Source organism: Hyla sarda, chromosome 5, assembly GCF_029499605.1.
Source record: "Hyla sarda isolate aHylSar1 chromosome 5, aHylSar1.hap1, whole genome shotgun sequence".
In the NCBI taxonomy this organism is placed as follows: Eukaryota; Metazoa; Chordata; class Amphibia; order Anura; family Hylidae; genus Hyla; species Hyla sarda.
The window spans coordinates 207,098,728-207,110,214 of record NC_079193.1 but is presented as its reverse complement, the minus strand read 5'-3'; the positions used below and the strand labels follow the sequence as shown (position 1 = coordinate 207,110,214).

The following is an 11,487-nucleotide window of genomic DNA, read 5'->3' as shown; positions in this document are numbered from 1 at the left end:
ATACACATAGTAGGAGCACAGCAGTGATGTCACACAGGCTATACACATAGTAGGAGCACAGCTATGATGTCACACAGGCTATACACATAGTAGGAGCACAGCAGTGATGTCACACAGGCTATACAAATAGTAGGAGCACAGCAGTGATGTCACACAGGCTATACACATAGTAGGAGCACAGCAGTGATGTCACACAGGCTATACACATAGTAGGAGCACAGCAGTGGTAAAACATGCCACCTTACTCTATATACTGATACTGGCCCCACCAGACCCATGTTATGTTGTCACACAGGCTATACACATAGTAGGAGCACAGCTGTGATGTCACACAGGCTATACACATAGTAGGAGCACAGCTGTGATGTCACACAGGCTATACACATAGTAGGAGCACAGCTGTGATGTCACACAGGCTATACACATAGTAGGAGCACAGCTGTGATGTCACACAGGCTATACACATAGTAGGAGCACAGCAGTGATGTCACACAGGCTATACACATAATAGGAGCACAGCAGTGATGTCACACAGGCTATACACATAGTAGGAGCACAGCTGTGATGTCACACAGGCTATACACATAATAGGAGCACAGCAGTGATATCACACAGGCTATACACATAGTAGGAGCACAGCTGTGATGTCACACAGGCTATACACATAGTAGGAGCACAGCTGTGATGTCACACAGGCTATACACATAGTAGGAGCACAGCAGTGATATCACACAGGCTATACACATAGTAGGAGCACAGCTATGATGTCACACAGGCTATACACATAGTAGGAGCACAGCAGTGATGTCACACAGGCTATACACATAGTAGGAGCACAGCTATGATGTCACACAGGCTATACACATAGTAGGAGCACAGCTATGATGTCACACAGGCTATACACATAGTAGGAGCACAGCTGTGATGTCACACAGGCTATACACATAGTAGGAGCACAGCAGTGATGTCACAGGCTATACACATAGTAGGAGCACAGCTATGATGTCACACAGGCTATACACATAGTAGGAGCACAGCTGTGATGTCACACAGGCTATACACATAATAGGAGCACAGCAGTGATGTCACACAGGCTATACACATAGTAGGAGCACAGCTATGATGTCACACAGGCTATACACATAGTAGGAGCACAGCTATGATGTCACACAGGCTATACACATAGTAGGAGCACAGCTGTGATGTCACACAGGCTATACACATAGTAGGAGCACAGCAGTGATGTCACACAGGCTATACACATAGTAGGAGCACAGCAGTGATGTCACACAGGCTATACACATAGTAGGAGCACAGCTATGATGTCACACAGGCTATACACATAGTAGGAGCACAGCAGTGATGTCACACAGGCTATACACATAGTAGGAGCACAGCAGTGATGTCACACAGGCTATACACATAGTAGGAGCACAGCAGTGATGTCACACAGGCTATACACATAGTAGGAGCACAGCAGTGATGTCACACAGGCTATACACATAGTAGGAGCACAGCTGTGATGTCACACAGGCTATACACATAGTAGGAGCACAGCTGTGATGTCACACAGGCTATACACATAGTAGGAGCACAGCAGTGATGTCATAACGGCTATACACATAGTAGGAGCACAGCTATGATGTCACACAGGCTATACACATAGTAGGAGCACAGCAGTGATGTCACACAGGCTATACACATAGTAGGAGCACAGCTGTGATGTCACACAGGCTATACACATAGTAGGAGCACAGCAGTGGTAAAACATGCCACCTTACTCTATATACTGATACTGGCCCCACCAGACCCATGTTATGTTGTCACACAGGCTATACACATAGTAGGAGCACAGCTGTGATGTCACACAGGCTATACACATAGTAGGAGCACAGCTGTGATGTCACACAGGCTATACACATAGTAGGAGCACAGCTGTGATGTCACACAGGCTATACACATAGTAGGAGCACAGCTGTGATGTCACACAGGCTATACACATAGTAGGAGCACAGCAGTGATGTCACACAGGCTATACACATAGTAGGAGCACAGCTATGATGTCACACAGGCTATACACATAGTAGGAGCACAGCAGTGATGTCACACAGGCTATACACATAGTAGGAGCACAGCAGTGATGTCACACAGGCTATACACATAGTAGGAGCACAGCAGTGATGTCACACAGGCTATACACATAGTAGGAGCACAGCTATGATGTCACACAGGCTATACACATAGTAGGAGCACAGCTATGATGTCACACAGGCTATACACATAGTAGGAGCACAGCAGTGATGTCACACAGGCTATACACATAGTAGGAGCACAGCAGTGATGTCACACAGGCTATACACATAGTAGGAGCACAGCAGTGATGTCACACAGGCTATACACATAGTAGGAGCACAGCTATGATGTCACACAGGCTATACACATAGTAGGAGCACAGCAGTGATGTCACACAGGCTATACACATAGTAGGAGCACAGCAGTGATGTCACACAGGCTATACACATAGTAGGAGCACAGCAGTGATGTCACACAGGCTATACACATAGTAGGAGCACAGCTGTGATGTCACACAGGCTATACACATAGTAGGAGCACAGCAGTGATGTCACACAGGCTATACACATAGTAGGAGCACAGCTATGATGTCACACAGGCTATACACATAGTAGGAGCACAGCTGTGATGTCACACAGGCTATACACATAGTAGGAGCACAGCTATGATGTCACACAGGCTATACACATAGTAGGAGCACAGCAGTGATGTCACACAGGCTATACACATAGTAGGAGCACAGCTATGATGTCACACAGGCTATACACATAGTAGGAGCACAACTATGATGTCACACAGGCTATACACATAGTAGGAGCACAGCAGTGATGTCACACAGGCTATACACATAGTAGGAGCACAGCAGTGATGTCACACAGGCTATACACATAGTAGGAGCACAGCTGTGATGTCACACAGGCTATACACATAGTAGGAGCACAGCTATGATGTCACACAGGCTATACACATAGTAGGAGCACAGCAGTGATGTCACACAGGCTATACACATAGTAGGAGCACAGCTATGATGTCACACAGGCTATACACATAGTAGGAGCACAGCTATGATGTCACACAGGCTATACACATAGTAGGAGCACAGCAGTGATGTCACACAGGCTATACACATAGTAGGAGCACAGCAGTGATGTCACACAGGCTATACACATAGTAGGAGCACAGCTGTGATGTCACACAGGCTATACACATAGTAGGAGCACAGCTGTGATGTCACACAGGCTATACACATAGTAGGAGCACAGCAGTGATGTCACACAGGCTATACACATAGTAGGAGCACAAGCAGTGATGTCACACAGGCTATACACATAGTAGGAGCACAGCTATGATGTCACACAGGCTATACACATAGTAGGAGCACAGCAGTGATGTCACACAGGCTATACACATAGTAGGAGCACAGCTATGATGTCACACAGGCTATACACATAGTAGGAGCACAGCTATGATGTCACACAGGCTATACACATAGTAGGAGCACAGCTGTGATGTCACACAGGCTATACACATAGTAGGAGCACAGCAGTGATGTCACACAGGCTATACACATAGTAGGAGCACAGCAGTGATGTCACACAGGCTATACACATAGTAGGAGCACAGCTATGATGTCACACAGGCTATACACATAGTAGGAGCACAGCTATGATGTCACACAGGGCTATACACATAGTAGGAGCACAGCTGTGATGTCACACAGGCTATACACATAGTAGGAGCACAGCAGTGATGTCACACAGGCTATACACATAGTAGGAGCACAGCTGTGATGTCACACAGGCTATACACATAGTAGGAGCACAGCTGTGATGTCACACAGGCTATACACATAGTAGGAGCACAGCTGTGATGTCACACAGGCTATACACATAGTAGGAGCACAGCTGTGATGTCACACAGGCTATACACATAGTAGGAGCACAGCTGTGATGTCACACAGGCTATACACATAGTAGGAGCACAGCTGTGATGTCACACAGGCTATACACATAGTAGGAGCACAGCTGTGATGTCACACAGGCTATACACATAGTAGGAGCACAGCAGTGATGTCACACAGGCTATACACATAGTAGGAGCACAGCAGTGATGTCACACAGGCTATACACATAGTAGGAGCACAGCTATGATGTCACACAGGCTATACACATAGTAGGAGCACAGCAGTGATGTCACACAGGCTATACACATAGTAGGAGCACAGCTGTGATGTCACACAGGCTATACACATAGTAGGAGCACAGCAGTGATGTCACACAGGCTATACACATAGTAGGAGCACAGCTAGTGATGTCACACAGGCTATACACATAGTAGGAGCACAGCAGTGATGTCACACAGGCTATACACATAGTAGGAGCACAGCAGTGATGTCACACAGGCTATACACATAGTAGGAGCACAGCAGTGATGTCACACAGGCTATACACATAGTAGGAGCACAGCTATGATGTCACACAGGCTATACACATAGTAGGAGCACAGCTATGATGTCACACAGGCTATACACATAGTAGGAGCACAGCAGTGATGTCACACAGGCTATACACATAGTAGGAGCACAGCAGTGATGTCACACAGGCTATACACATAGTAGGAGCACAGCAGTGATGTCACACAGGCTATACACATAGTAGGAGCACAGCTATGATGTCACACAGGCTATACACATAGTAGGGAGCACAGCAGTGATGTCACACAGGCTATACACATAGTAGGAGCACAGCAGTGATGTCACACAGGCTATACACATAGTAGGAGCACAGCAGTGATGTCACACAGGCTATACACATAGTAGGAGCACAGCTGTGATGTCACACAGGCTATACACATAGTAGGAGCACAGCAGTGATGTCACACAGGCTATACACATAGTAGGAGCACAGCTATGATGTCACACAGGCTATACACATAGTAGGAGCACAGCTGTGATGTCACACAGGCTATACACATAGTAGGAGCACAGCTATGATGTCACACAGGCTATACACATAGTAGGAGCACAGCAGTGATGTCACACAGGCTATACACATAGTAGGAGCACAGCTAGTGATGTCACACAGGCTATACACATAGTAGGAGCACAGCTATGATGTCACACAGGCTATACACATAGTAGGAGCACAGCAGTGATGTCACACAGGCTATACACATAGTAGGAGCACAGCAGTGATGTCACACAGGCTATACACATAGTAGGAGCACAGCTGTGATGTCACACAGGCTATACACATAGTAGGAGCACAGCTAGTGATGTCACACAGGCTATACACATAGTAGGAGCACAGCAGTGATGTCACACAGGCTATACACATAGTAGGAGCACAGCTATGATGTCACACAGGCTATACACATAGTAGGAGCACAGCTATGATGTCACACAGGCTATACACATAGTAGGAGCACAGCAGTGATGTCACACAGGCTATACACATAGTAGGAGCACAGCAGTGATGTCACACAGGCTATACACATAGTAGGAGCACAGCAGTGATGTCACACAGGCTATACACATAGGTAGGAGCACAGCTGTGATGTCACACAGGCTATACACATAGTAGGAGCACAGCAGTGATGTCACACAGGCTATACACATAGTAGGAGCACAGCAGTGATGTCACACAGGCTATACACATAGTAGGAGCACAGCTGTGATGTCACACAGGCTATACACATAGTAGGAGCACAGCAGTGATGTCACACAGGCTATACACATAGTAGGAGCACAGCAGTGATGTCACACAGGCTATACACATAGTAGGAGCACAGCAGTGATGTCACACAGGCTATACACATAGTAGGAGCACAGCAGTGATGTCACACAGGCTATACACATAGTAGGAGCACAGCAGTGATGTCACACAGGCTATACACATAGTAGGAGCACAGCAGTGATGTCACACAGGCTATACACATAGTAGGAGCACAGCAGTGATGTCACACAGGCTATACACATAGTAGGAGCACAGCAGTGATGTCACACAGGCTATACACATAGTAGGAGCACAGCAGTGATGTCACACAGGCTATACACATAGTAGGAGCACAGCTGTGATGTCACACAGGCTATACACATAGTAGGAGCACAGCTGTGATGTCACACAGGCTATACACATAGTAGGAGCACAGCAGTGATGTCACACAGGCTATACACATAGTAGGAGCACAGCTGTGATGTCACACAGGCTATACACATAGTAGGAGCACAGCAGTGATGTCACACAGGCTATACACATAGTAGGAGCACAGCAGTGATGTCACACAGGCTATACACATAGTAGGAGCACAGCTATGATGTCACACAGGCTATACACATAGTAGGAGCACAGCAGTGATGTCACACAGGCTATACACATAGTAGGAGCACAGCTGTGATGTCACACAGGCTATACACATAGTAGGAGCACAGCAGTGATGTCACACAGGCTATACACATAGTAGGAGCACAGCAGTGATGTCACACAGGCTATACACATAGTAGGAGCACAGCTATGATGTCACACAGGCTATACACATAGTAGGAGCACAGCTATGATGTCACACAGGCTATACACATAGTAGGAGCACAGCTGTGATGTCACACAGGCTATACACATAGTAGGAGCACAGCAGTGATGTCACACAGGCTATACACATAGTAGGAGCACAGCAGTGATGTCACACAGGCTATACACATAGTAGGAGCACAGCTAGTGATGTCACACAGGCTATACACATAGTAGGAGCACAGCAGTGATGTCACACAGGCTATACACATAGTAGGAGCACAGCAGTGATGTCACACAGGCTATACACATAGTAGGAGCACAGCAGTGATGTCACACAGGCTATACACATAGTAGGAGCACAGCAGTGATGTCACACAGGCTATACACATAGTAGGAGCACAGCTGTGATGTCACACAGGCTATACACATAGTAGGAGCACAGCTGTGATGTCACACAGGCTATACACATAGTAGGAGCACAGCAGTGATGTCACACAGGCTATACACATAGTAGGAGCACAGCTATGATGTCACACAGGCTATACACATAGTAGGAGCACAGCAGTGATGTCACACAGGCTATACACATAGTAGGAGCACAGTTGTGATGTCACACAGGCTATACACATAGTAGGAGCACAGCAGTGGTAAAACATGCCACCTTACTCTATATACTGATACTGGCCCCACCAGACCCATGTTATGTTGTCACACAGGCTATACACATAGTAGGAGCACAGCTGTGATGTCACACAGGCTATACACATAGTAGGAGCACAGCTATGATGTCACACAGGCTATACACATAGTAGGAGCACAGCAGTGATGTCACACAGGCTATACACATAGTAGGAGCACAGCTGTGATGTCACACAGGCTATACACATAGTAGGAGCACAGCTGTGATGTCACACAGGCTATACACATAGTAGGAGCACAGCTGTGATGTCACACAGGCTATACACATAGTAGGAGCACAGCTGTGATGTCACACAGGCTATACACATAGTAGGAGCACAGCAGTGATGTCACACAGGCTATACACATAGTAGGAGCACAGCAGTGATGTCACACAGGCTATACACATAGTAGGAGCACAGCTATGATGTCACACAGGCTATACACATAGTAGGAGCACAGCAGTGATGTCACACAGGCTATACACATAGTAGGAGCACAGCTGTGATGTCACACAGGCTATACACATAGTAGGAGCACAGCAGTGATGTCACACAGGCTATACACATAGTAGGAGCACAGCTATGATGTCACACAGGCTATACACATAGTAGGAGCACAGCAGTGATGTCACACAGGCTATACACATAGTAGGAGCACAGCAGTGATGTCACACAGGCTATACACATAGTAGGAGCACAGCAGTGATGTCACACAGGCTATACACATAGTAGGAGCACAGCTATGATGTCACACAGGCTATACACATAGTAGGAGCACAGCTATGATGTCACACAGGCTATACACATAGTAGGAGCACAGCAGTGATGTCACACAGGCTATACACATAGTAGGAGCACAGCAGTGATGTCACACAGGCTATACACATAGTAGGAGCACAGCAGTGATGTCACACAGGCTATACACATAGTAGGAGCACAGCTGTGATGTCACACAGGCTATACACATAGTAGGAGCACAGCAGTGATGTCACACAGGCTATACACATAGTAGGAGCACAGCAGTGATGTCACACAGGCTATACACATAGTAGGAGCACAGCAGTGATGTCACACAGGCTATACACATAGTAGGAGCACAGCTGTGATGTCACACAGGCTATACACATAGTAGGAGCACAGCTGTGATGTCACACAGGCTATACACATAGTAGGAGCACAGCAGTGATGTCACACAGGCTATACACATAGTAGGAGCACAGCAGTGATGTCACACAGGCTATACACATAGTAGGAGCACAGCTATGATGTCACACAGGCTATACACATAGTAGGAGCACAGCAGTGATGTCACACAGGCTATACACATAGTAGGAGCACAGCTGTGATGTCACACAGGCTATACACATAGTAGGAGCACAGCAGTGATGTCACACAGGCTATACACATAGTAGGAGCACAGCTATGATGTCACACAGGCTATACACATAGTAGGAGCACAGCAGTGATGTCACACAGGCTATACACATAGTAGGAGCACAGCAGTGATGTCACACAGGCTATACACATAGTAGGAGCACAGCAGTGATGTCACACAGGCTATACACATAGTAGGAGCACAGCTATGATGTCACACAGGCTATACACATAGTAGGAGCACAGCTATGATGTCACACAGGCTATACACATAGTAGGAGCACAGCAGTGATGTCACACAGGCTATACACATAGTAGGAGCACAGCAGTGATGTCACACAGGCTATACACATAGTAGGAGCACAGCAGTGATGTCACACAGGCTATACACATAGTAGGAGCACAGCTATGATGTCACACAGGCTATACACATAGTAGGAGCACAGCAGTGATGTCACACAGGCTATACACATAGTAGGAGCACAGCAGTGATGTCACACAGGCTATACACATAGTAGGAGCACAGCAGTGATGTCACACAGGCTATACACATAGTAGGAGCACAGCTGTGATGTCACACAGGCTATACACATAGTAGGAGCACAGCAGTGATGTCACACAGGCTATACACATAGTAGGAGCACAGCTATGATGTCACACAGGCTATACACATAGTAGGAGCACAGCTGTGATGTCACACAGGCTATACACATAGTAGGAGCACAGCTATGATGTCACACAGGCTATACACATAGTAGGAGCACAGCAGTGATGTCACACAGGCTATACACATAGTAGGAGCACAGCTATGATGTCACACAGGCTATACACATAGTAGGAGCACAGCTATGATGTCACACAGGCTATACACATAGTAGGAGCACAGCAGTGATGTCACACAGGCTATACACATAGTAGGAGCACAGCAGTGATGTCACACAGGCTATACACATAGTAGGAGCACAGCTATGATGTCACACAGGCTATACACATAATAGGAGCACAGCAGTGATGTCACACAGGCTATACACATAGTAGGAGCACAGCTATGATGTCACACAGGCTATACACATAGTAGGAGCACAGCAGTGATGTCACACAGGCTATACACATAGTAGGAGCACAGCTATGATGTCACACAGGCTATACACATAGTAGGAGCACAGCTGTGATGTCACACAGGCTATACACATAGTAGGAGCACAGCAGTGATGTCACACAGGCTATACACATAGTAGGAGCACAGCAGTGATGTCACACAGGCTATACACATAGTAGGAGCACAGCAGTGATGTCACACAGGCTATACACATAGTAGGAGCACAGCTATGATGTCACACAGGCTATACACATAGTAGGAGCACAGCTATGATGTCACACAGGCTATACACATAGTAGGAGCACAGCAGTGATGTCACACAGGCTATACACATAGTAGGAGCACAGCAGTGATGTCACACAGGCTATACACATAGTAGGAGCACAGCAGTGATGTCACACAGGCTATACACATAGTAGGAGCACAGCTATGATGTCACACAGGCTATACACATAGTAGGAGCACAGCAGTGATGTCACACAGGCTATACACATAGTAGGAGCACAGCTATGATGTCACACAGGCTATACACATAGTAGGGAGCACAGCAGTGATGTCACACAGGCTATACACATAGTAGGAGCACAGCAGTGATGTCACACAGGCTATACACATAGTAGGAGCACAGCAGTGATGTCACACATGCCACCTTACTCTATATACTGATACTGGCCTCACTATTGCAGCCTGTAATGACAGACACGCACCAACATGGCTCACACCCTACACATCCCAGTGTATAGGGCAGCCACCCGTCTGTCACCGGGAATACCCGCAGCCCAGCTGACAGCCACCCCCAGCACGCCCCGCCCCCTGTCACCGGGTCACTCACTCAGCTGTCCACCGCCGCTGGGGTTATTGATGCCCGCTACGGGCGGAGCCCCCGCCGTTGGCCTCTCGAAGTTGCCGGGATTGGAGAAGTAGTCCCGGAGCCGGGGCAGCTCCCTGCCGGTCTCCAGCAGCTCGGTGTGCAGCTCCAGAGCCGTAAGCAGCAGCTGATCCCGCAGCAACTGCGCCGCAACTACGTCCAGCGGCACCCGCCCGGGCTCTCCAGAGGGCACTGCCAGCCGGGGCCCCGAAGGCTGCAGCACGGCGGGCTCACTCTCCTCCGGTAGATACCGGGCGGCCAGAGAGGGCACGGGGCGGGCGGACAGAGGGGACACATCTTCGTCGTCTTCGTCCTCTTCCTCCTCCTCAGCTTCTTCCTCAGAGTCGCTCAGGAAGGGGTTGACACTGCTGCTGCTGGTACTGGGGACCAGCACCCCGGGAGTGCCACCCGAAGAGGAGCCGCCCGGGCCTGGACCTGCTGCAGGGGCCGCCATCTTGTTGTGGGGAGGGATGGAGGAGGATGGGAGACTCCTTACACCATCCACACACGGAGGAGGAGACTGCTGCTGTCACCTCAGGCACACCTCCTCAAGGAGCGGGCACTCATCATTACACATGGCACACCTCAAGGAGCGGGCACTCATCATAACACATGGCACACCTCCTCAAGGAGCGGGCACTCACCATAACACATGGCACACCTCCTCAAGGAGCGGGCACTCATCATAAAACATGGCACACCTCCTCAAGGAGCGGGCACTCATCATTACACATGGCACACCTCAAGGAGCGGGCACTCATCATAACACATGGCACACCTCCTCAAGGAGCGGGCACTCACCATAACACATGGCACACCTCCTCAAGGAGCGGGCACTCATCATAAAACATGGCACACCTCCTCAAGGAGCGGGCACTCATCATA

General features: G+C 48.2%; 1 protein-coding gene across 7 annotated transcripts in view; it reads right to left on the bottom strand.

Moving 5' to 3' along the window:
- RELCH (RAB11 binding and LisH domain, coiled-coil and HEAT repeat containing) overlaps window positions 1–11,131 on the bottom strand; it is a 173,100-nt gene extending 161,969 nt beyond the window's left edge. For 2 of the 7 annotated variants that reach the window (XR_008844106.1, XM_056520990.1), the window contains exon 1: window positions 10,567–11,130. Coding sequence is in view for 6 of the 7 variants with exons in the window: in XM_056520990.1 (XP_056376965.1) it covers window positions 10,567–11,056 (490 nt within the window). In the remaining variant the exon portion in view is untranslated. Of the gene's footprint in view, window positions 1–10,566 lie in introns of all 7 variants that reach the window. The other 5 variants (XM_056520987.1, XM_056520988.1, XM_056520991.1 and 2 more) reach the window with 4 other exon arrangements.
- Window positions 11,132–11,487: the final 356 nt, after the last annotated feature.